Below are 26,899 nucleotides of genomic sequence, written 5' to 3'. Positions count from 1 at the left end.
CGCAACAGCTCGTTTCTGGTGTGTGTCAATGACGGTCTGGAACTCAACTGATTGTTTATCAACCGCCCGTCTTGCGAATATCAACCGCCAAGTTTGCGAGCGATAATCGCAACCGCGACGGCTGCGTAACCGTACAAAACTTTCCATTTATTGTATTTGGTAGCAAACAATGGCTATTTGAAATCCCTTGCTAGAGCAAAAATACCTACTCTATACATTTTGTAGTTAGTTATAATAATCTAAATAAACACAACGTATATGTTATATCACTTTCCATTCATTGTATTTGGTAGAATCTGCGAAATGATAAGGCAGTAAATATTTATTGAACACTGGCAATAAGTTTCTTAGCAGTTCTTCTCTTTTTTACTTTGATTTTTAGGGTTCCGTACCCAAATAGTAAAACGGGGCGCTATTACTACGACTCCGCTGTCCGTCTGTCACCAGGCTGTGTCATATGATCCGTGATACTATCACTAAGATAGCTGAAATTTTCACAGATAATGTGTTTCTATTGCCGCTATAACAACAAATACTAAAAAAAACAGTATAAAATAAATATGTATTAGGGGTCCGTGCAGTAAACGTAATTTTGTTTCTAGACACTTCCTTCTCTTTTTTACTTTTATTACTTGTATAGTCTCTGTTTAATAATATCTCTTACATCTTTATCGTTCTCGACTCTCATCATCATGGATTCTAACTTTTTTTTTGTTTCAGACATCTGGAGTGGCGGCTAGTTCGCCCTCAACGGCTCAGGTCCGGCGCATTTTGGAGGCTCGTCGTTCGCTGCTGCAGGACGATGATATTGTCCTGCTACTAGCAGATTCGGGCAGCGAAGGAGTCGGATGCAGACCAGTCCGACGAGGACACTGAGGAGGCAACTCAAATGCCGACGAGGGCAATAACCCACCGCTTGCGTCACGAAGTAATTGCTAGAACGGAAGGTCTTGAAATAAAGCATGAATTTGATGTGGATGATTTTATTCCAGACTAATGTGTGATGGATGAGTCGGTGGTAGTGCCAAAGGATTTGAATGTGTTGGGGGGGCATGAACCTGTTGACGTAGGTGAAGTATTTCAGTGGGCGGAAGACATCAATAGTCTTACCGGCCAACAAGAGACTTACTTACGTCAACCTGGGCCAGCATTTATATCTAATGACCCTACAAAGATATTTTTGAGGATTTGGGAGGTGGACGTTATGGGTCTCAAAGCGTCAGAATCAAATAAATACGCAAGGCTAAATATTGAACAATATAGCAATCGTCCCACTGTTCCCAAGTATTTGGGGCAATGGGCTGATCTAGTGACATCAGCCCATTGCCCCTATATAGTGATAGACGATTCCCGGGCAACGTAGAAGCATGAATGTAGTAGTAATGATTGAAGGATCTAGAAGGGCATTTGTGATCGATGACGTAAATGAGTAGCTGAGTAAAAGAGGCGGGGCGTAAGCGGATCAAATTCCTCTATACATTTCAAAACTATATAAATTTTTAAAATAATTGTACTTATTGATTGGTTATAAATTTTCTTTTGCATACATTTTTATAAATATTATAATTTCTTTGTTGTATAATTTAAAAAAAATGTTATTATTTATTGGTCATACATTAAAGTTCTAGAACTTCTGCAGATTCATGCTGAATGCAGATATCGAGGACCCGAATTTCCTAAAATTAATATTGTGGACAGATGAATCCAAATTCGATAAGGACGGGATTACTAATTACCATAACGCAAACTATTGGGCTCCTAAAGAACTAGGCAATCCAAATAAGAAAAGAGTAAAGGGAACACAATGACGATTTAGTGTAAATGTGTGGATGGGCATCATGTCCAACCATTTGATTGGGCTTGATTACTTTCTTCCAGACAATCTGAATGGTAAAACTTATGAAAATTTCTTAAGAGGTGACTTAGGTGACACACTAGATGATCTCCCATTACAATTACTGCGGGACATGTGGTTTCAACATGATGGCTGCCCTGCTCATTTCAGAAGAAGCGTTAGGGAATGGTTGGACACTAACTATCCTAACAAATGGATTGGACGAGGTGGGCCTTCACCCTGGCCAGCCAGATGTCCCGACCTGATCCCCATGGATTTTTATGTATGGGGGCACATGAAGAGCCTCGTTTGCAGTGAGCCCAACCCCATATCGTCAGTGGAAGTTCTCAAAGAAAGGATAATTAATGCTGCTAACGACATACGAAGATCATTAACCACTGGTGTAGTGAAAAGTGGACTACGTGAAAGAATGAGAAAATGTGTGCGAAATTGAGGCGGACACGTAGAACATGAACTTCAAAAACATTAGTTGAATAAATTTTATTTTGAACTGATTTATTGTTTCATTGAGCTTACTACAATCACCGACGATCTGTACGCCAACTATGAGTTGAGCGTTAGTGACTTTGTATGCGAACTAGCGTTAACAACGCACCGATTACGTTATTTTCCAAACAAAAGCCAGTAACTAGTCACTTACGCTCAACTAATCGTTGGCGTACGGTCATTATTTGTACGATCGACGATCTGAACGAAAAAAAATGCTATAAAAACTGAATGATCTTCTAGGTCAGGATAGCGGGACATCGATGGATGCATGAAGGTTGTACCTAGCCGAGGGAGGCCTATGTTCAGTAGTGGAAGCCAGTAGGCTGAAATGATGATGCTGAACTTGAGTCAAATTAATTAGATTAAATAAGCGCTACTTATTCTGACTGCCATGTAGCCTTAGAAACTACGTTTCACCTTTGAGGTTAATAAATACCCTAGAGTGTTATACCTCGTTGGATAGCTGATAAAATGCAGATGTTTTTAAGCGCAAGCAAGTGCCATAATAATTTTGTGAGATATCCAGAAAAGAAAAACTATACATTGTTCACATCAGACAATAGTATAGAAATATTTACTGTAAAACAAATATAACATGAGTTTTCGTTTGTTAACACATTCAGTCAGCTGAGTTTGATATCAAGAATATGGATAATAAGTATTTCAATACTGAATACATCTTACAAAGGAGAAATAAAATATGTTGATTGAGGAAGTAACACGGATCTTCCAACTGCACAGAAGAGTTTAAGGCAAATGAAAGGATTGTCACACTATCAAAAGTACAACGGCTAACATTGGAAGGTTTGATGGACAAAATGTGCCAAGACACCTAGGGGTGAATCACATAACTCATAAAGAGTTTTTGGAACACAACCTAACCATTTCTAATGGACTGTTAGGAGGTGATAATGTTGCAATTGTCATATGTGATGGAACATAAATTTATTGTTAATTTTTATTGCAAAAATAAACAAAACCAATGCTTAATTTTGTCGACTACCAGACTTTACAGGACAAAGTTGTTAATAAGAGATCTATCTCTAGAAGTTCCTCGTATATACCGGAAAAAACAAACCTACAAATACTGCTGTTGACAAAACCATACACTACTTATGTAAAACTACAATTACCTTCGTCTTACGCCTATTTCTTGTGATAACATTCATATAACGTCTTCACAGCTATAATATTATGTTTTATTTTTATCTTTGTATTTTTCAGCTGTTCGTATTAAATTTGTATTGTATTCTATTGTATTGTATTCTAACTTTTTTTTTGTTTCAGACATCTGGAGTGGCGGCTAGTTCGCCCTCAACGGCTCAGGTCCGGCGCATTTTGGAGGCTCGTCGTTCGCTGCTGCAGGACGATGATATTGTCCTGCTACTAGCAGATTCGGGCAGCGAAGGAGTCGGATGCAGACCAGTCCGACGAGGACACTGAGGAGGCAACTCAAATGCCGACGAGGGCAATAACCCACCGCTTGCGTCACGAAGTAATTGCTAGAACGGAAGGTCTTGAAATAAAGCATGAATTTGATGTGGATGATTTTATTCCAGACTAATGTGTGATGGATGAGTCGGTGGTAGTGCCAAAGGATTTGAATGTGTTGGGGGGGCATGAACCTGTTGACGTAGGTGAAGTATTTCAGTGGGCGGAAGACATCAATAGTCTTACCGGCCAACAAGAGACTTACTTACGTCAACCTTGGCCAGCATTTATATCTGATGACCCTACAGAGATATTTTTGAGGATTTGGGACGTGGACGTTATGGGTCTCAAAGCGTCAGAATCAAATAAATACGCAAGGCTAAATATTGAACAATATAGCAATCGTCCCACTGTTCCCAAGTATTTGGGGCAATGGGCTGATCTAGTGACATCAGCCCATTGCCCCTATATAGTGATAGACGATTCCCGGGCAACGTAGAAGCATGAATGTAGTAGTAATGATTGAAGGATCTAGAAGGGCATTTGTGATCGATGACGTAAATGAGTAGCTGAGTAAAAGAGGCGGGGCGTAAGCGGATCAAATTCCTCTATACATTTCAAAACTATATAAATTTTTAAAATAATTGTACTTATTGATTGGTTATAAATTTTCTTTTGCATACATTTTTATAAATATTATAATTTCTTTGTTGTATAATTTAAAAAAAAATGTTATTATTTATTGGTCATACATTAAAGTTCTAGAACTTCTGCAGATTCATGCTGAATGCAGATATCGAGGACCCGAATTTCCTAAAATTAATATTGTGGACAGATGAATCCAAATTCGATAAGGACGGGATTACTAATTACCATAACGCAAACTATTGGGCTCCTAAAGAACTAGGCAATCCAAATAAGAAAAGAGTAAAGGGGTCACAACGACGATTTAGTGTAAATGTGTGGATGGGCATCACGTCCAACCATTTGATTGGGCTTGATTACTTTCTTCCAGACAATCTGAATGGTAAAACTTATGAAAATTTCTTAAGAGGTGACTTAGGTGACACACTAGATGATCTCCCATTACAATTACTGCGGGACACGTGGTTAACTAATCGTTGGCGTACGGTCATTATTTGTACGATCGACGATCTGAACGAAAAAAAATGCTATAAAAACTGAATGATCTTCTAGGTCAGGATAGCGGGACATCGATGGATGCATGAAGGTTGTACCTAGCCGAGGGAGGCCTATGTTCAGTAGTGGAAGCCAGTAGGCTGAAATGATGATGCTGAACTTGAGTCAAATTAATTAGATTAAATAAGCGCTACTTATTCTGACTGCCATGTAGCCTTAGAAACTAAGTTTCACCTTTGAGGTTAATAAATACCCTAGAGTGTTATACCTCGTTGGATAGCTGATAAAATGCAGATGTTTTTAAGCGCAAGCAAGTGCCATAATAATTTTGTGAGATATCCAGAAAAGAAAAACTATACATTGTTCACATCAGACAATAGTATAGAAATATTTACTGTAAAACAAATATAACATGAGTTTTCGTTTGTTAACACATTCAGTCAGCTGAGTTTGATATCAAGAATATGGATAATAAGTATTTCAATACTGAATACATCTTACAAAGGAGAAATAAAATATGTTGATTGAGGAAGTAACACGGATCTTCCAACTGCACAGAAGAGTTTAAGGCAAATGAAAGGATTGTCACACTATCAAAAGTACAACGGCTAACATTGGAAGGTTTGATGGACAAAATGTGCCAAGACACCTAGGGGTGAATCACATAACTCATAAAGAGTTTTTGGAACACAACCTAACCATTTCTAATGGACTGTTAGGAGGTGATAATGTTGCAATTGTCATATGTGATGGAACATAAATTTATTGTTAATTTTTATTGCAAAAATAAACAAAACCAATGCTTAATTTTGTCGACTACCAGACTTTACAGGACAAAGTTGTTAATAAGAGATCTATCTCTAGAAGTTCCTCGTATATACCGGAAAAAACAAACCTACAAATACTGCTGTTGACAAAACCATACACTACTTATGTAAAACTACAATTACCTTCGTCTTACGCCTATTTCTTGTGATAACATTCATATAACGTCTTCACAGCTATAATATTATGTTTTATTTTTATCTTTGTATTTTTCAGCTGTTCGTATTAAATTTGTATTGTATTCTATTGTATTGTATTCTAACTTTTTTTTTGTTTCAGACATCTGGAGTGGCGGCTAGTTCGCCCTCAACGGCTCAGGTCCGGCGCATTTTGGAGGCTCGTCGTTCGCTGCTGCAGGACGATGATATTGTCCTGCTACTAGCAGATTCGGGCAGCGAAGGAGTCGGATGCAGACCAGTCCGACGAGGACACTGAGGAGGCAACTCAAATGCCGACGAGGGCAATAACCCACCGCTTGCGTCACGAAGTAATTGCTAGAACGGAAGGTCTTGAAATAAAGCATGAATTTGATGTGGATGATTTTATTCCAGACTAATGTGTGATGGATGAGTCGGTGGTAGTGCCAAAGGATTTGAATGTGTTGGGGGGGCATGAACCTGTTGACGTAGGTGAAGTATTTCAGTGGGCGGAAGACATCAATAGTCTTACCGGCCAACAAGAGACTTACTTACGTCAACCTTGGCCAGCATTTATATCTGATGACCCTACAGAGATATTTTTGAGGATTTGGGACGTGGACGTTATGGGTCTCAAAGCGTCAGAATCAAATAAATACGCAAGGCTAAATATTGAACAATATAGCAATCGTCCCACTGTTCCCAAGTATTTGGGGCAATGGGCTGATCTAGTGACATCAGCCCATTGCCCCTATATAGTGATAGACGATTCCCGGGCAACGTAGAAGCATGAATGTAGTAGTAATGATTGAAGGATCTAGAAGGGCATTTGTGATCGATGACGTAAATGAGTAGCTGAGTAAAAGAGGCGGGGCGTAAGCGGATCAAATTCCTCTATACATTTCAAAACTATATAAATTTTTAAAATAATTGTACTTATTGATTGGTTATAAATTTTCTTTTGCATACATTTTTATAAATATTATAATTTCTTTGTTGTATAATTTAAAAAAAATGTTATTATTTATTGGTCATACATTAAAGTTCTAGAACTTCTGCAGATTCATGCTGAATGCAGATATCGAGGACCCGAATTTCCTAAAATTAATATTGTGGACAGATGAATCCAAATTCGATAAGGACGGGATTACTAATTACCATAACGCAAACTATTGGGCTCCTAAAGAACTAGGCAATCCAAATAAGAAAAGAGTAAGGGCGCGTTCCCACCGTGTCGTGACGACAGATAATCGTGTAGTTTTAAGTGTCGTGGCTTATTTGTTTAAATGGAGGTGTTCACATTTAAAACGACACAATTTACTGTCGTCTACGACAGTTTTTGCAGTGACGACACTTTGTCGTGACAGTGGGAACGGCAAGCACGACAGTCGTAAAACGATAAAAAAATCGTGGACGGCAACTCTATGTAGACCACGTGTTTTCCCTTCCCTCTCGCACCCGCGCGCCCCTCGCGTCTGTACTTGGTTTACTTTGTGCGTGTTAGAACTTGTCAGACTCCTGCGCATGGTGGACGTATAACAATGGCTAATAATATAACACCGGAAGTTTTAATTCCACTTGTGGAACAAAGGGCTGTCCTTTGGGACAAAACTTTAGACATTTATAAAGACAAAGGTTCAAACCTTTAGCCGCGTGGAGAGAAATTTGTTGCGTTTTTGAACCTAATTTTGACAAGTTGGAGGAAAAGGAAAGAAAAGATTTCGGTAAGTTTCTGAAACTTTTTATTTATTATGATACGTGTGCTGTAATGTTTTGCCAAGGTACGGAGCCTATTTCAGATACAAAATAGTCGGAAAATTGTAAGCGCACTGCGTTTCCACCACCTTCGTTTGGACGCAGCTGTGTTGCAGGCATGTTTAGCAGGGGCATAACGGTTGGGGTATTCTCCAAGTATATAGCGTCTTTTTTTATTAAAAAATTATGTAATACCGTACAAGCCTTTACAACTTCAATAGCTGTTTCTGCACATACATCCAATGGTCTATGCAAGATCCTCCATTTATTGGATAAGATACCAAAAGTGCATTCAACATATCTTCTCGCGCGGCTTAGACGGTAATTAAATATCTTTGTCTTATTGTCTAAATGAGTACCGCCATAAGGTCGCAATAAATTTTGTGACAATGTAAAGGCTTCGTCTCCAACAAATACATATGGTATTTCTTCTTGCATATTTTCGTGTAATGGCGTGGGTCTTGGTATATTTAAAGTACCATCATTTAGTTTCTTCCAAAAATTGGATTGTTTTAGGATAGATGAATCACACTCTTTTCCGTATGAACCAATACTAACGTAAATGAAACGGTATTCTGAATCAACAATTGCAAATAAAATAAAAGAAAAATAATCCTTATAGTTAAAAAACATAGAACCACTATTTATTGGCTTTGTAATCCTTATGTGCTTGCCGTCCAGCGCACCGAGGCAATGAGGAAAATTTGCTTTCGTTTTAAAAGCTTCAGCGATCGCTTTCCATTCTTCTTCGGTATTGGGCAACTTTAAATATTCTGCACTTAATACGCTCCAAATAACAGAACACGTTTCTTTGATTATTTTGCTGATGGTTGACATTCCCACTCTAAAATTATAATGCAGTTGTTTAAACGAACATCCCGACGCCAAATATCTGTAAATAAATACAACAGCTATTATAATACGCTTATATTCGAGGACCAATGCCCTAACATTATAATTATGTATAAACATATAATCAGTCTAATACGTAGTCCCTTACTTGTTCACGGAAACATCCGGGGATACTAGTGGAAAAACTCGATCTTAGTATAGTTTTTTAAACTCTAAAAACGTGCAGATGTTTGCATGAACAATAATTTGGCTACGTATTAGACTGATTATATGTTAATACATATAATGTTAAATCTATACACAAACAAATTTTAATTTTAAGTCTATTTTACTTTTACAGCTACACAGATATCTACAAAGTGGACACATATTCGAGATGCATTTATGAGATCCCTGAAAAATGAAAAAGAAAAAAAGCGATCTGGTGCAGGCGCAAAAACTACTAGGCCGTATGTTTATAAGAATCAGCTGTCTTTTTTATTAAAAGTTACTGAGCCCCGTATGACCTCTGATTCATCTAATGAGCCTAATAATTCTATATCTGATACATTAAGTGATGCAGCACCTTCTACTCAAAAGAAAACTAAGACTGACACATTAGATGATAAAATGTCACAATTTCTAGATTATAAATTAAATAATCAAGAACACCCACATGTGTCCTTTATTAAAGGAATTTTACCATCTTTGGCATCATTCGACAATGATGAAAATTTTGAATTCCAAACGGGTATTATGCAACTGATTGAAAAAATTAAAAAGAAACGCCTTCGTAATAATTTATATGATACTTATGCAAACTATGGTGACTATCAAAACCATTTATCACAACCGACAGGATATTTTACACAAGATCCAGGTGCATCAACTTCGACTAGCAATCAAGTTATGGAACCGGCTTCATCACCAAATTCAGTCTATACTAATTTGTCTGATAGCACACAAGATTCTTTTAATTTTGACAATATATAATTTAAAGATGTCTTTACTTATAAAACGTGTAACTCTAAAATAAATCTCTAAATAAATAAATGTATAAATTAATAAAGAATTTTCATTTTATTTACTTACCTTAAAGTTATCACTAGTCTTTCTTCGGCACTTATACAATTTCTGAAATGTGTGTTTTCTCTTCTAAGATTGTCTGCAAGTCGTACCAGTAGGCTATCAAAGGTGGTGACAGTCATTCTTAAATACTCATAAAACTTTCCATCATCACTTTTTAATTCTTCTATATAACTCTGACATAATCCTAATGGAATTCTTTTCATTAACATTGGATGTACCCAGTACTTTCTTTTCATTGCTTGCTTCATTTTCCTTCTTTTCAAAAAGAAATACATTATTAAAATTTCATCTTCGTCCATTGAACTCAGGAGAGTAAACGCACTAGTAATCACCAAGCGAACGCAGAGGCGACTAGATTTGTAGCTTGCTGATGATGCGAGCGATCTGAGCGATCCAATGGGAACAGCTAGATACGACAGTCGCTAAACGATAAAAAATGTTGACGACAAACAATCGTTATAATGGGAACAGGTAGAGACGACAGTCGTCGAACGATAAATTAGTCGTTACGACATAGTGGGAACGCGCCCTAAAGGGAACACAACGACGATTTAGTGTAAATGTGTGGATGGGCATCATGTCCAACCATTTGATTGGGCTTGATTACTTTCTTCCAGACAATCTGAATGGTAAAACTTATGAAAATTTCTTAAGAGGTGACTTAGGTGACACACTAGATGATCTCCCATTACAATTACTGCGGGACACGTGGTTAACTAATCGTTGGCGTACGGTCATTATTTGTACGATCGACGATCTGAACGAAAAAAAATGCTATAAAAACTGAATGATCTTCTAGGTCAGGATAGCGGGACATCGATGGATGCATGAAGGTTGTACCTAGCCGAGGGAGGCCTATGTTCAGTAGTGGAAGCCAGTAGGCTGAAATGATGATGCTGAACTTGAGTCAAATTAATTAGATTAAATAAGCGCTACTTATTCTGACTGCCATGTAGCCTTAGAAACTAAGTTTCACCTTTGAGGTTAATAAATACCCTAGAGTGTTATACCTCGTTGGATAGCTGATAAAATGCAGATGTTTTTAAGCGCAAGCAAGTGCCATAATAATTTTGTGAGATATCCAGAAAAGAAAAACTATACATTGTTCACATCAGACAATAGTATAGAAATATTTACTGTAAAACAAATATAACATGAGTTTTCGTTTGTTAACACATTCAGTCAGCTGAGTTTGATATCAAGAATATGGATAATAAGTATTTCAATACTGAATACATCTTACAAAGGAGAAATAAAATATGTTGATTGAGGAAGTAACACGGATCTTCCAACTGCACAGAAGAGTTTAAGGCAAATGAAAGGATTGTCACACTATCAAAAGTACAACGGCTAACATTGGAAGGTTTGATGGACAAAATGTGCCAAGACACCTAGGGGTGAATCACATAACTCATAAAGAGTTTTTGGAACACAACCTAACCATTTCTAATGGACTGTTAGGAGGTGATAATGTTGCAATTGTCATATGTGATGGAACATAAATTTATTGTTAATTTTTATTGCAAAAATAAACAAAACCAATGCTTAATTTTGTCGACTACCAGACTTTACAGGACAAAGTTGTTAATAAGAGATCTATCTCTAGAAGTTCCTCGTATATACCGGAAAAAACAAACCTACAAATACTGCTGTTGACAAAACCATACACTACTTATGTAAAACTACAATTACCTTCGTCTTACGCCTATTTCTTGTGATAACATTCATATAACGTCTTCACAGCTATAATATTATGTTTTATTTTTATCTTTGTATTTTTCAGCTGTTCGTATTAAATTTGTATTGTATTCTATTGTATTGTATTCTAACTTTTTTTTTGTTTCAGACATCTGGAGTGGCGGCTAGTTCGCCCTCAACGGCTCAGGTCCGGCGCATTTTGGAGGCTCGTCGTTCGCTGCTGCAGGACGATGATATTGTCCTGCTACTAGCAGATTCGGGCAGCGAAGGAGTCGGATGCAGACCAGTCCGACGAGGACACTGAGGAGGCAACTCAAATGCCGACGAGGGCAATAACCCACCGCTTGCGTCACGAAGTAATTGCTAGAACGGAAGGTCTTGAAATAAAGCATGAATTTGATGTGGATGATTTTATTCCAGACTAATGTGTGATGGATGAGTCGGTGGTAGTGCCAAAGGATTTGAATGTGTTGGGGGGGCATGAACCTGTTGACGTAGGTGAAGTATTTCAGTGGGCGGAAGACATCAATAGTCTTACCGGCCAACAAGAGACTTACTTACGTCAACCTTGGCCAGCATTTATATCTGATGACCCTACAGAGATATTTTTGAGGATTTGGGACGTGGACGTTATGGGTCTCAAAGCGTCAGAATCAAATAAATACGCAAGGCTAAATATTGAACAATATAGCAATCGTCCCACTGTTCCCAAGTATTTGGGGCAATGGGCTGATCTAGTGACATCAGCCCATTGCCCCTATATAGTGATAGACGATTCCCGGGCAACGTAGAAGCATGAATGTAGTAGTAATGATTGAAGGATCTAGAAGGGCATTTGTGATCGATGACGTAAATGAGTAGCTGAGTAAAAGAGGCGGGGCGTAAGCGGATCAAATTCCTCTATACATTTCAAAACTATATAAATTTTTAAAATAATTGTACTTATTGATTGGTTATAAATTTTCTTTTGCATACATTTTTATAAATATTATAATTTCTTTGTTGTATAATTTAAAAAAAATGTTATTATTTATTGGTCATACATTAAAGTTCTAGAACTTCTGCAGATTCATGCTGAATGCAGATATCGAGGACCCGAATTTCCTAAAATTAATATTGTGGACAGATGAATCCAAATTCGATAAGGACGGGATTACTAATTACCATAACGCAAACTATTGGGCTCCTAAAGAACTAGGCAATCCAAATAAGAAAAGAGTAAAGGGGTCACAACGACGATTTAGTGTAAATGTGTGGATGGGCATCACGTCCAACCATTTGATTGGGCTTGATTACTTTCTTCCAGACAATCTGAATGGTAAAACTTATGAAAATTTCTTAAGAGGTGACTTAGGTGACACACTAGATGATCTCCCATTACAATTACTGCGGGACATGTGGTTTCAACATGATGGCTGCCCTGCTCATTTCAGAAGAAGCGTTAGGGAATGGTTGGACACAACTATCCTAACAAATGGATTGGACGAGGTGGGCCTTCACCCTGGCCAGCCAGATGTCCCGACCTGATCCCCATGGATTTTTATGTATGGGGGCACATGAAGAGCCTCGTTTGCAGTGAGCCCAACCCCATATCGTCAGTGGAAGTTCTCAAAGAAAGGATAATTAATGCTGCTAACGACATAAGAAGATCATTAACCACTGGTGTAGTGAAAAGTGGACTACGTGAAAGAATGAGAAAATGTGTGCGAAATTGAGGCGGACACGTAGAACATGAACTTCAAAAACATTAGTTGAATAAATGTTATTTTGAACTGATTTATTGTTTCATTTAGCTTACTACAATCACCGACGATCTGTACGCAAACTATGAGTTGAGCGTGAGTGACTTTGTATGCGAACTAGCGTTAACAACGCACCGATTACGTTATTTTCCAAACAAAAGCCAGTAACTAGTCACTTACGCTCAACTAATCGTTGGCGTACGGTCATTATTTGTACGATCGACGATCTGAACGAAAAAAAATGCTATAAAAACTGAATGATCTTCTAGGTCAGGATAGCGGGACATCGATGGATGCATGAAGGTTGTACCTAGCCGAGGGAGGCCTATGTTCAGTAGTGGAAGCCAGTAGGCTGAAATGATGATGCTGAACTTGAGTCAAATTAATTAGATTAAATAAGCGCTACTTATTCTGACTGCCATGTAGCCTTAGAAACTAAGTTTCACCTTTGAGGTTAATAAATACCCTAGAGTGTTATACCTCGTTGGAAAGCTGATAAAATGTAGATGTTTTTAAGCACATCTGCAAGCAAGTGCCATAATAATTTTGTGAGATATCCAGAAAAGAAAAACTATACATTGTTCACATCAGACAATAGTATAGAAATATTTACTGTAAAACAAATATAACATGAGTTTTCGTTTGTTAACACATTCAGTCAGCTGAGTTTGATATCAAGAATATGGATAATAAGTATTTCAATACTGAATACATCTCACAAAGGAGAAATAAAATATGTTGATTGAGGAAGTAACACGAATCTTCCAACTGCACAGAAGAGTTTAAGGCAAATGAAAGGATTGTCACACTATCAAAAGTACAACGGCTAATATTTTAAGGTTTGATGGACAAAATGTGCCAAGACACCTAGGGGTGAATCACATAACTCGTAAAGAGTTTTTGGAACACAACCTAACCATTTCTAATGGACTGTTAGGAGGTGATAATGTTGCAATTGTCATATGTGATGGAACATAAATTTATTGTTAATTTTTATTGCAAAAAAAAAAAAAAACCAATGCTTAATTTTGTCGACAACCAGACTTTACAGGACAAAGTTGTTAATAAGAGATCTATCTCTAGAAGTTCCTCGTATATACCGGAAAAAACAAACCTACAAATACTGCTGTTGACAAAACCATACACTACTTATGTAAAACTACAATTACCTTCGTCTTACGCCTATTTCTTGTGATAACATTCATATAACGTCTTCACAGCTATAATATTATGTTTTATTTTTATCTTTGTATTTTTCAGCTGTTCGTATTAAATTTGTAAAAATTTGTATTGTTAAAATATAGAATAATTGATTAATGATTTGTATAAGATTAATAGTGTATCTAATGTTACTTACTAACTTACTTGAATTGAATTGAATAAAAGTTTATAATAGATTATACAAATTGACAATAAGGAACTGACAATTCACAGAGTTCGTGACGATGAGACTAATCATAGACCTGACAGTGACAGATCCACTGTTTTAAGCGATAAAACTGATAATCGACCGACTGACCGTCCTATGCGTAGGCATCCCTCAGTAAAAAAAATACCTGATATTATTTTGTTTGAAATATTCGAAGTCTCCATTGTTTGTATTGAACAAAAGTGATAAAAAGAAATGGATAGTAGTTATGGTATTGTCAAAACGAGACGTCACTATCCGTCTCACTCACAACGACTCATCAGTCGTTCATGATAAAATTTAAACAATAACATTTAGTACGCATCGTTTCTTCGTTTACTGCGCATCTCTCGTAATCGTGTTACTTTCGTACCATCGACTTTGGCTTGTGTTACCCTGGACTTGATACTCTATCCGTACTTGACGACTCTGGCTTTGTTTTTTGGACTGTGCAAACTGTGTGTGAACAACATGCCGCATTTGTACACACCGCAAGAATATGCAAATATGCATCTTATCTACGGTGAGTGCCATTGTAATGCCTCTGCGGCAGCTCGACTGTATCGGGAGAGGTACCCGAATGTGGAGCGGCACCCAGATTATCGTGTCTTCCAAAATGTGCACGCATCATACTCGGAAGGAAGATTGCCCTGTGCTCGTACATCTGGTGGGAGACCTCAAGGAAACTACGACGCTGAAGTATTGAATGATGTTGAAAATGACCCCAGTACCTCAGTACGTGCGATTGAAATTGCAACGGGTGTGGCGAAGAGTACCGCACATCGAATTTTAAAACGATACGATTTTCATCCTTACCATGTGCAACGTGTGCAGAGCTTGTTACCACGTGATCACGCACCCAGAGTTGATTTCTGCAGAACCATGTTAGCGAAAATTCGTGAAGATCCGGATTTTCTAAATAAAGTTTTGTGGACTGACGAATCGCCATTTAAAAGAGATGGTTATTTAAACTTACATAACCTTTATAGTTGGCATACGGAAAACCCGCATTTGATGCGTGAGGATCGATCCCAATACCAATTTAAAGTCAACATGTGGACAGGAATATTAAATGGTCAAATAATTGGACCATTTGAATTCACTGAAAATTTAGATGGCGCCACCTACTTGCATTTTCTTCAAAATGATTTGCCGACATTGCTAGAAGATGTACCACTCAGCATCTACAGAGAAATGTGGTATCAACAAGATGGTTGCCCAGCACATTATGCCCGGCCTGTAAGAGAATATTTAAACGAATTATATCCCGGTAAATGGATCGGACGCCTTGGACCAATTTCATGGCCCCCTCGGTCCCCAGACCTGAATCCAGTAGATTTTTTTTACTGGGGATGCATAAAAGAAAAGGTCTACTCAAAACCAATTCAAAATGTAACAGAATTGCGCCAAAAAATTGATGCAGCATCAGAAGAAATCAATGCGAGGAGATTTGCAAGACTGGTGAACAGGTCATTTCTGAGACGATGCAGAGCTTGTATTCGTGCTGGAGGGAAACAATTTGAGCATCTGCTTTAATTTTAGGAGGATAATAAAGTGTTACGATAATTTACCGTTTTATTTTGATTAAATTTTCCATGAGTTCCTTTCGCAAAAAATACGAAATAGCAGTTTTATTGGCAAGAAAAGTGGCAAGTGTTGTACTATTTTGAAATCTAGACTAAATGGGCTATCTTTTAAAAAACTTGCCATAGGTAGTGTAGTACATTTTTTCCAACGTAGAGTGTCAAAGTTGACTGACATAAATTTTATAAACCATAAATCGTCAAAATTTAATTTATTTTACTTATTTAACAATGATTATTACTTTCATTTGTGGTTACCATTAATAGCACTGTTATTTGAGATAACATTATTAAAAAAATCGCTGTAAAATTGTGAAAATTGCGATTACAGTACTTAAAAATGCGACAAAGGGTGTCAAATTTTTAACATTTTCGAAAAATGTCTGTCATCGCTTGACTAAGTGACATTTTTTTCTTATTTTTTTCATAACTGGTATACCTTGGCCTCTCGCCCGGTACCAGGTTATCGTTGAGTTTTGGGACACCCTGTATATTATTCAACAGGGTGTTACTTGTTCTCCTGTAAATACTACAGAAATACGTCAATTTATCGGAATCATCATTTTCATGACGGTGTTTTACTATCCTAGTGTCAGATCATACTGGGGAAAATATGGCTTCGCTCCAATCATGAACACCATGACGGTAAACAGGTTTGAAAAAATAAGATCTGTAATTCATTTTAACAACAACTTAGAGCACAAACCTGTAAACCATCCTCAACATGATCGTCTCCACAAAATAAGACCATTGATTGATCATCTAAACTCAACGTTCGTAAGTGCAATGCCAATTGAGCAAAGGCTCTCCTTAGATGAACAAATGTGTGCTACCAAAGTGGGGCATTTTGAAAAATATGAAACAGTATCTTCCAAACAAGCCACACAAGTGGGGTTTCAAGTTATACGTGTTATGCTCTCTGTTTGGGTATGCGTATAATTTTGAAATTTACTCTGGCAAGGAAGATATTGTTCAAGCCCCAGGAGAACCAGATTTGGGAGTGGTAGAAAATACTGTCGTAAGATTGTGCCGTTTAGTCGCTAGACAAGTAAATTTATTTCTACCACTTTTACACCTCAGTTCCTTTACTGTACTATCTTCATAGTCAGGGTATTTATGCTTTGGGTACTATTAAAAGGAATCGGCTCGGATTGTAAACTCCCAACACCGAAAGAGTTTATGAAAGATTCGGTGCCTCGGGGATCTTATGAAGAGTACGTGGCAGATTATGAAGGTGTAGACATATCTGTTACTACATGGAAAGACAATAAAATGGTTACATTGGCATCTGCCAAACTGCCATCTAAGTAGATACTTACGTTGGAGCGGAACCGGCCGAGACAGTCAAACGGTACGATAAGAAACAGAAGAAAGAAATTATTATACCCTGTCCAAAAATTATCAAGGACTATAACGCCCATATGGGGGGCGTAGACCTTATGGTCAGCTTCGTGGGAAGACACAGAATCCGAATCAAGAGCAAAAAATGGTACATTCGTCTCTTTTATCATTTGGTTGATATGGCGATAATAAATTCGTGGGTTTTACAAAAAAAAATTAAGGCTGGGAATCAAAAGAAAAAGATGACATTGGGAGAATTCAGAGCAGATTTGGCAGAGGCTTTATGTAACTATAAAGTACGAAAGAGAATTGGAAGAGAAGAAACCACGTCAGAAACCACTAAATCCTGTACCTATAAAAGATATAAGGACAGATGGCGTACACCACCATATACCACAACGAAAAAAGATGCGAAAAAAAATAGATGCAGGCTCCCTGCTTGCAAAGGATTCTCACGTATTGAGTGCACAAAATTTCACGTCGCTCTTTGTCACACAAAAGATAGAAATTGTTTTGCTGCTTTTCACTCAGTATAAATTAGTTTTCATTTAACGCATGATGTTGCCGAATGGCAACATATAGTTCTTTTCAAAAAGAGTACTTTTTTTCTCGCTTTTGGTGTTTTATTTTATTTTTCCTATTAAATAGTCGCAAATGTCTACACGATAACATTTTTTGTTTAAAAAAATAAAAACTCATGCATTTAAGGGTTAAGAAATTAATTGAAATGGTGTCCAATTGCCCCGGTTACCAACTTCCAACTAGAAAAACTTTGTTGACATCATTACCTAAAAACTATTATAATATTCGATAGTATTGAGAAAAAATTATCAGAAGCGCAAACTGTATGCTTAAGCACAGATGATACGGTCACGGCGCATTTTATAGACGCCAAAGAGAAATTGTCGATGAATGATTTGTCACTGCAACCACAAGAATGGGACGTTGTAGAGAAAATCATACCAATTTTAGAGCCATTTTATGAGATCACAAACGAGCAGCTACTCAGCTGAGCAGTGGAAAATATCTCTCGCTCTCTCTCTCTCTCTAAGTCTTGATTTTTGTACAGTTGCTGTCGAGACACATTATAAAAATAATTGAAGAAACACAGGACCAGGAGGTAAAGTATTTTCCTGCAGTGTAAGAGAGGCAAATTCGTGCCAGATTCTTCAACCTAGAAAAACAATCACTGTACTCAGAGAGCACAATTTTAGACCCGCGCTTCAAAAAGAGAGGCTTTCGAACACAAGAAGCTTTTAATAAAGCTTATGATAGCTTAAGGCGCAGAGTGTGCGAGATAACATTACCACATGAAAATATACAGGGTGCGGCAGAAAGAACTCCCCGATTTTAAAGCTACGCTGCTACGAGTGGGAATGGTGCAGAGTGGTGAGGGTAGTGTTATTCGACTGCTGTGTACGTGCCATTGTCAGTGCTAGCCATCGGGTGCGCATCGTGCATTCGTTGTTGAAGAGTTCATTAAAAATGGCGGTTCGCCGATAGCTACGCAGCGATCGTTTCGCGTTCACGTTGCGCTTGGTCGGCATGACCCTGTTCCTGATAAAAAAAACGATTTACACATGAACACAGAATTTTAGAGAAACAAGTTCTGTGTTAAAAAGAAAATCTCCTGGCTGTCCTGTTACTGCAACAGGGCCTGAAAATGTCGCGTTGGTGAGAGATTCAATTCAGCAGTCACCACGGCGCTCAGCGCGAAAACACGTTACGGCCCTACACTTGTCGGACCGCAGCGTTCGCAGAATTCTCCATCGAGATCTGAAGATGCATCCATATAAGGTTGTGATGACTCAAGAATTGAGTAATAGAGACTTTGAAACCCGAACAAGGATTGGCATCGCTCACCGAAGAATACTCGTGTCCATCAAATATTTTTATGTGCTCTGCACGCTAGTAGTTCTTGGGTACATTCTTCGTAAGTGAAGAACGTAACAAGAACGCCGGTAGTTGTAAAACTACTGCGGGGAACCTCCGGATCCGTTGAGTCCAGCCAGTTTGCAACTACTCTCATTCCGCCGAGTAACCGGCTTCCCACCAGCGGGATCCCCCGGTGAAAAGTGGCTTGGGGGGAACTTGTGGCCGGCTTAGGACAGTGCCGTGAGCTCCCCAGCCCGATGCTGCGCGAATAAACACCCGCAATCATGGAGAAACACCCAAAAGGCCCTCCTGAGGGCCACAAAACGCCCGCCGCAAGCGCTCCGCTAGCGCCCCGCGCTCCGCTAGCGCCCGTGACCGCGACCGCGAACAGCGCGACTATTAGGCTAAGTTCATATGGCCGCGCGGTACCGCGCGGAACTACGAACCGCGCGGCACAAGATCAATATAAACGATAATTATCGTCTACATTACCGCGCGGTACCGCACGCCAACGCGCGGCGCGCTCTGACCCGCGCGCAAGATCTAGAACCGCGCGCTGCCGCGCGGCCCAAGTATTTCAAACCTGTATCGACCTGTTCAGTTGATCCGCGCGCCTTGAGACGGAAAGACACATAGATCGATGCAATGAGTACCGAAGATGACATTGTGCCTATCGATTTGCTTATCGACGAAATCGAAAAAAGAGATGCGATTTGGAATCTTAACTCTAAGGATTATTCAAATAAAATATTAAAAAGAAGGTCTTGGGAAGAACTAGTTTTAATTTTTTGCAAAAATGATGATTCCGAAGAAAAAAAGAAAAATTTGGGTAAGTTGTTTTTTAATTAGTTTTATTTATTTAAAATAAGTTTTATAAAATCATCACCTATTACACCATTTTATCTTGCCAATCTAATTTACCTTCAGTAACAAAATAATTTGTGAATTTAGTTCGAATATTATCTACTTCATGGATTGCTCGTCCACTGTTAGTTGGATTCACATTAGGTAATGGCGCTGGATTGATCATATCATCCTGATTTATACCATCTCTCATCCTTACCAAGTTATGTAAAACACAAATAGCTTTGACGATATCAACAGCAAAATCTATCTTCACGTCTATTGGCCGGTGTAAGATACGCCACTTGTTACACATTATGCCAAATGTACATTCGACATACCTTCGTGCTAAAGAAAGGCGGTAGTTAAATATTTTTTTTTCTTTTGACAACATTTTACCACCATAGGGTCTCATCAAATTTTTAGTCATAGCGAAAGCCTCGTCAGCTACAATTACGTATGGTAGTTTAAATGCATCGCTCTCATTATTTGTGATAGATCTAGGCTCTGGTAAGTTCAACGAATTTTCTGAGAGTTTTTTGAATAATGACGTTTCCTTGAAAACACCCGAATCACTGTCTTTTCCGTAAGCTCCAACGTCTATCCATATGAAGCAATAGTTAGCATCACATAAAGCCATTAAAACTAATGAGAAAAAGTGTTTATAATTGTAATACATTGATCCTGATTCTGGTGGCTGTATTAAACGAACGTGTTTGCCGTCCAACGCTCCAACACAATTTGGAAAATATGCTTTATTTTCAAATTGTATAGATATTTGTGTCCAGATTTCTTTTGTTGGTGGACTCATGACCAAAGTTTTTAAATTTCTCCAAAAAACTTGGCACACTTGCTTAATTATACCCGATATCGTAGACTTGCCAATTTTATAACCATATTGTAACTCTGCAAATGAAGAACCAGTTGCTAGGTACCTGTAACATAATAGTTATTTAAGATACACGTGCATAAAGTAGATCTTTACCGAATAAGTGCTACAGTGAAAACACAAGCATAGCGAGTGTTTACAGTGTGGCACGCGAGCATAAAGTGCATATGCTCACGTGCCACGATAAATATTCCATTTCTATTCCTACTCCTATTCCTCGTCAAATTCCTATTCCCATACCTATTCCTACCCCTACTTACTCCTATTCCTACTCCTATTCCTATTCCTAATTCTATGTCTATGTCTATTTCTTTTAAGGAAATCTTTACTGAATAAGTGCTACAAAGAAAACACATTCATAGCGAGTGTTTACAGTGTGGCACGTGAGCCTAAAGTGCACAAAGTACAATTTGCATAAAGTACGAGTAGGTCATAAGGACTCTTTATGCACCCGTATCGTACAACATTTTTCAATAGTTTTGCAATGAAAACTAATAATTAATTATTTACTTTCTAGGATCGATTTTGCAAAAAAAATGGAAAAATTTACGAGATGCCTATGTAAAAGAACTTAAGAAAACAAAACATTTGAAGTCTGGTTCCTCAGCATCAACACCATCTTCATTTTCGTATTTCCAAAGATTGTCATTTCTTAAACAAGTTGTCCAGAAACGAAAAACTGACAACAGCCTTGATGTTGCGGAAGTTACAGAGAATCCTGATTTGGATAGTGCAGTTAACAGCAGCGGCGTTCAAGCTTCAACAGAAAATGTGCCCCGGAAAAAATTCAAACTTCACCCTGCCGATGAACATTTTGCAAATCTTTTACAACAAAGCATAAATACTCGAAATAATAATGCAGCAGAAAAGAAAGATGACGATGAAGATAAATTATTTTGTCTTTCATTGGTTAGGGAAATAAAAAAAGTTCCTGAAAACCGGCGTTTAAAACTGAAAATTGAAATTTATAATTTATTAGAACGATACCAAGCTACACGAGCACAGCCACTTGAAGATTTTAACTACCCGTCTACTTCATATAGCTCACAACGACCACCCAGAAACTATCATGCTTCATTTCAAAGTTCTCAATATAGCAACCCAATGCAGTACTCTGATAGAGAATCAACACAATATGGCTATACAACTAGTTCATACACTTCACCTCCCACAAGTTCATCGCAAGCAACATCACCCCCGGGTGATGTTACTTGTGACCCGTCATACGAAGATTCTCAAGAATTAGATCTGTTCAATTAAACTAAAAGTTAATTTGCCAAGAAGCCTCGCTCATAATTTCTTATTTTTTATAATTTTTACTGTGATTATGATTAATAAACAGTTAACTTACCGCAATGTTACAATGAGTTTTTCTTTTGGTGATATGCAATATCTTACAGCATTTTCACTGGATTTTAAATCATTTTCAATGAAATCGTATAAAAAATCAAAGGTTGCAACTGACATACGGAAATAATTAAAAAAAATTTCTTCATGTAACCTCAACTTAGGGTATAAGGTGACAAACAGGCTTGAAGAAAGTCTGTCACTTAATATTGGATGCACCCAGTATCGCCTTTGTCGTCTTCTGCGACGTCTCAGTCTTCTATATAAAATCCACAAGCAAATTGCCTCCTCCACGTCCATTGTATATCAATGTTAATGCCAGACTGGCGCTCGTATATACCCTGTCATGTGAACTCTCACATCGCGCGTCGGCGCGCGGTGCCGCGCGGCCATATGAACTTAGCTTTATGTCAGCGCCCGCCGGGTTCCGCGCGCCTGCCGCGCCCGCGTCCGCGTCATCCACCGCCGCTCCCAGCGCGCCCTTCAAAGGCCGCGCTCCATCCGCGTCGCGCGCCGAACGATCGCGCTCACGCTCGACTACCCCAGGTCTCCGGCTACTTCGTCGTCGGCTCTCGTAGCGAGCGGACGTGTTTTGTGCTCTCTGCGTTAGTCGCCGCCCAAGTTTCTGTGATTCGTTGTGTTCTCGACCAATCGCGTTGTGTGGGTGGAGCTTGTGCGCGACGTCCGCCACTGTAAGCAGTGTGGGTGGAGCCACAGGTGCGTATTTTTATCAGTGATTTATGACACTAATTAGCTAATTACTTTGTTTACGTTATTTCTTTTGTTGAACCATTTTTTGCAGTAATTAGCTAATGACTTTGTTTATTTGATATTCCTTTGTGTTTTTATTATACTTTATTGACTTCACATTATTTAGATAGCTTATAAGAATTATTTAGTGTTAGGTATTAGGTAGTTATTTAGCCTTTAGTTAGTTAGTGTTAGGGAAGAGACAGGACTCAGTGTAGCTATAGGATTCTTTTTGCTTTTTTATTTGTTCTTGCGTGTATTTTATTGTGCTTGCGTATTTGTTTTGACGTGCAAGTATGGACGACTCCGAGCGCCTCCTTCGGGAGGCGGTTGAGGAGAAGCGGAAGGAGCTGGAGGAGCTTGAGGCGTTAGCGCTCTTCACGCCAAGGAAATCCTTGGCTAGGACACCTCCAGGAGGATTTAGCAGCGTGGCTGAGGTGAGCCAGGGTGCGGAGAAGCGCCCGCTACAGTCACCTGAGGAGCTGCAGGAGGCAATCCGACGCCGGTTGGAGCCGGTAGCTAGCAGCTCCAGGAGAGAATTACCGAGAGGAGAAAAGGAGAAGGAGGCGGAACCAAAATCAATGAGGGAGCAAGACATCGAGGAGCTTATTGAGCTGGCAAATACGGCAGGGAGCAACATAATGTCGGCGGCAACGGGCCCAACAAATAAGCTTAACAAGTCGGACCTGGGGCTAATTGGAACCCAGGTTCAGCGCCTCACGGCGGTGGTCGCCACTCTCGCGGGCAGATTGTTAAAAGCGTCGGAGCAGTCCAAGGCCTTCCGCGGAGAAGCGGGGGCCCCGGTCGTAATGGAAAGGGAGACGTACGCGACCATGCTGCGAACAGGGAGGACAGCAACACAGCCAAAACCAGTGAGTATGGGTACCTCAATAGCGGTGTACCCATCGGAGGACAGCTCCATTTAAACAGCCGAGGAGACCAAGGCTGTTCTAAAGGAGGCAATTAACCCACATACCATGGGGCTGCAGGTGGCACGTCTGCGCAAAGTGGGGAATGCAGGAGTTGTCCTCCAGACAAGGAATAGAGAGGATATAGAAAAAATCAGAAAGGCCATGCCGGCGAACTTGAAGGTGCAGGAGACGGGCCAGAAGACGCCGCTTGTTGCAATTTTGAACGTGAGCGGGCATGTGAAGGACGGAGAAGATTTGCTGGGCGCGCTCCGCACCCAGAATTTCAACGATGTGGACCCCAAGGAAGGCTTTCCCGAGGTGGCCTTCTATAAGAAGACAAAGGGGGGCTCCTGCACCACTGTAGTGCTGGCATGCAGTGCTAAGTGGAGGGATCGTTTAATGTCCAGGGAGAGAGTCTACATCGACTGGGAACGATATTTAGTGAGGGACTTCCTGGACATCACCTGCTGTGCAAAATGCCAGTGGTATGGGCACTCCATAAAGCACTGCAAAGCAGAGGAGACTTGCAGTAAGTGCGGTGACGTCGGGCATGGCCATAAGGAGTGCAAGTCGAAGAAGGAGAGGTGCGCCACCTGTGTCAAAGCAGGGAAGTTAGGCGACGACCACAGGACCGCAGCGCTTACTTGTCCGGCCAGAATAGCGGCGCAGAAGAGGGCAGCCGAACGAACCAACTATGGCTGCTAACCACAGATATGTGAACGTCGGGCAGATAAATCTCCAGGGAGCGGCAACGGCGACGGCGGAACTTCCGGAAATCGCCCACAGGCTGGGTCTCAATATCGTTCTTGTTCAAGAACAATATGGGAGGTCCCAGCTGCAGGGGCTGCTGCAGTGCACGGACGAAGGGAAGGCAGGTATCTACCTAAACAGCACCAGGATAGCGGGATTGATCCTGCCGGAACTTTCAACATCGCACTGTCTAGTAGCACACTTCCGGGGGGACGGCGGCGACATCTACGTGGTATCGGCGTACTTCCAGTATAGCGAGAACATTGACATCCACATTCACCACTTGGACCGCGTACTGGAAGTCCTCCGGGGAAAACAAGTTGTCATCGGGGCCGATACCAATACCCACTCGCCGCTCTGGCACAGTCGCCGTGAGCAGTTCGAGGGAAGAGGCGCAGAGATATCCAGGAGGAGGACAGCGATGGAGAGCTTTATACTCTCGAGGGGGCTCCTCGTGCACAATAAGGCGGGGGAACCGGATACTTTCAAGACGATTAACGGTTCCTCCAACATCGACGTCACAATAACGACCAGAGGGGTCCCATTAACACACTGGAAAGTCAGGGAAGAAGAGAGCACAAGCGACCACCAGCTCATAACGTTCTCCATCGCAAAGGACGACCCATCAGCCGCACGGCACCAGGGAGAGCTAGAGCCAGGGAGAGAGCCAACGAGGTACCGGGATCGAAGTGTGGACTGGGATCGGTTTTGTACAACACTCTCGTGGCGTGTAGGTAGGCTGGACTACCGAAAGCCAGCACAAGAACTGTGCAAGCAGTTCGTCTCGACGCTCGATCGTACAGCTGGGGAGTGTCTAGGTGTAGACAATGGGAAAAATCGGGTGCGGGGTCATGAATGGTGGTCAAGAAAACTTGATCACCTTCGTAGGGAGCACAACCGGTTGCGTCGGGAATGGCAGCAGTCTCGGCGTGCGGGCGGACTGGCAGAAGAAATCTGCAAAGGACGCTTCCATCGAGCACGTACGATATATAGGAAGTCTATGCGGGAAGCGGAGACCAACCACTTCTCGAAATTAGCCGACAGTGGGAATGACGATCCGTGGGGCATGGCGTACCGGGCCGCTACCGGCAGGGTGCGCCCGCCCGCGAACGTCATTAATGGGTTGAAGCTTGCGCAAGGCTACGCTGTTGACATCCGCAGCGCTATGGGAGGGATACTGGCAGTGATGTGTCCGGACGACGACAGGGCGGCTGACTCCGACTATCATGTACAGGTGCGCCTGGCGGCAGCTTGCGTGCCCAGTGGTCGAACGGTGGGCCCTCCCACCAGGGAACAGATCGGCCAAATTATCCGGAGCCTACCGAACAAGGCGCCGGGTACAGATGGGATCACCGCTCGGATAGTAAAAGCAGCGTGGAAGGTGGCCGCGAGCGAGATGACTGTAATGTACGGTAAGTGTATAGAAGAGGGCGTGTTTCCCGATGTATGGAAGGAAGGCCGTTTGATAGTACTGCCAAAGGGTGATGGGAAGGCGACTGACCCAAAGGCGTATAGACCTATCACCCTCTTGCCAGTACTGGGTAAGGTGCTTGAGCAGTTGATATGCGAATGTACTCCGGGTCTGTACAGTCGCATGTCAACCCGTCAACATGGATTTATGAAAGGGAGGTCCACGATAACGGCACTGAACGCTATTCAATTAACAGTGAACACCAGCACACACAAGTACGTACACGCGATCACGTTGGATATATCTGGGGCTTTCGACAACGCGTGGTGGCCAATGGTACTGCTTAAGTACAAGCAGGGAGGCTGCCCACCCAACATATACCGTTGTCTGTGCTCCTACTTCGTCAACCGACGAGTAGGTATGTTCGTTGGAGCCGATGCAGTGTGGAAAACCTCTACTATGGGGTGTCCACAGGGCTCGTGCTCGGCCCGACTTTATGGAACGTGTTGTTGAACGACCTTTTGGAAACGAGCATGCCAACAGGGGTGGGAATGGTAGCGTATGCGGATGACGTGACGCTCCTTATAGAGGCGAACTCCAGGGCGGATATCGAGGCCAATGCCCGGGTGGCGCTTGAGAAAATCACAGAATGGGGGGTCAGAAACCGGCTGAGTTTTTCTCCTAGGAAAACGAAGTCTATAACTTTAAAGGGAACTCTCAGGCGACCTCCGGTCATCAGAATGAACGGGCAATCTGTCACAGCGGTCGATAATGTAAAAATACTAGGCATCACAACTGA

General features: G+C 40.5%; 3 protein-coding genes across 5 annotated transcripts in view; 1 reads left to right on the top strand and 2 right to left on the bottom strand.

The window, feature by feature from the left end:
- Positions 1 to 7,602: 7,602 nt before the first annotated feature.
- LOC126973354 (uncharacterized) overlaps positions 7,603 to 26,899 on the bottom strand; it is a 33,760-nt gene continuing 14,463 nt past the window's right edge. For 2 of the 3 annotated variants that reach the window (XM_050820584.1, XM_050820585.1), the window contains exons 2-3: positions 9,556 to 9,807; positions 7,603 to 8,524 (exon numbers count right to left, since the gene is read on the bottom strand). In XM_050820584.1, the coding sequence (XP_050676541.1) occupies positions 7,627 to 8,524; positions 9,556 to 9,800 (1,143 nt within the window). In that variant the 5' untranslated portion in view covers positions 9,801 to 9,807 and the 3' untranslated portion in view covers positions 7,603 to 7,626. Of the gene's footprint in view, positions 8,525 to 9,555; positions 10,275 to 26,899 lie in introns of those variants that run through there. The other variant, XM_050820583.1, reaches the window with a different exon arrangement.
- Positions 19,613 to 22,295, top strand: LOC126973366 (uncharacterized). Its single transcript, XM_050820600.1, has 2 exons — positions 19,613 to 20,028; positions 21,449 to 22,295. The coding sequence occupies exons 1-2, from the start codon at positions 19,845 to 19,847 to the stop codon at positions 22,189 to 22,191; spliced, it is 927 nt and encodes a 308-aa protein (XP_050676557.1). The 5' UTR covers positions 19,613 to 19,844; the 3' UTR covers positions 22,192 to 22,295.
- Positions 20,034 to 22,696, bottom strand: LOC126973355 (uncharacterized). The gene is made up of 2 exons (XM_050820586.1): positions 22,283 to 22,696; positions 20,034 to 20,977 (listed from the first exon to the last, which is right to left on the bottom strand). The coding sequence occupies exons 1-2, from the start codon at positions 22,576 to 22,578 to the stop codon at positions 20,089 to 20,091; spliced, it is 1,185 nt and encodes a 394-aa protein (XP_050676543.1). The 5' UTR covers positions 22,579 to 22,696; the 3' UTR covers positions 20,034 to 20,088.

The sequence above is a fragment of the Leptidea sinapis genome, chromosome 29 (genome assembly GCF_905404315.1).
Source record: "Leptidea sinapis chromosome 29, ilLepSina1.1, whole genome shotgun sequence".
Classification (NCBI taxonomy): Eukaryota; Metazoa; Arthropoda; class Insecta; order Lepidoptera; family Pieridae; genus Leptidea; species Leptidea sinapis.
The sequence above is the reverse complement of the archived record's forward strand: the minus strand, read 5'-3'. Positions and strand labels throughout refer to the sequence as shown.

Excerpts from the sequence above, each read along its gene's own strand:
- LOC126973366 (XM_050820600.1), top strand. The coding sequence starts at position 19,845 with ATGAGTACCGAAGATGACATTGTGCCTATCGATTTGCTTATCGACGAA. Across the intron at positions 20,029-21,448 it reads AGAAAAAAAGAAAAATTTGG|GATCGATTTTGCAAAAAAAA; the intron begins GTAAGTTGTTTT and ends TTTACTTTCTAG.
- LOC126973355 (XM_050820586.1), bottom strand. The coding sequence starts at position 22,578 with ATGGACGTGGAGGAGGCAATTTGCTTGTGGATTTTATATAGAAGACTG. Across the intron at positions 20,978-22,282 it reads AAACTCATTGTAACATTGCG|GTACCTAGCAACTGGTTCTT; the intron begins GTAAGTTAACTG and ends ATTATGTTACAG.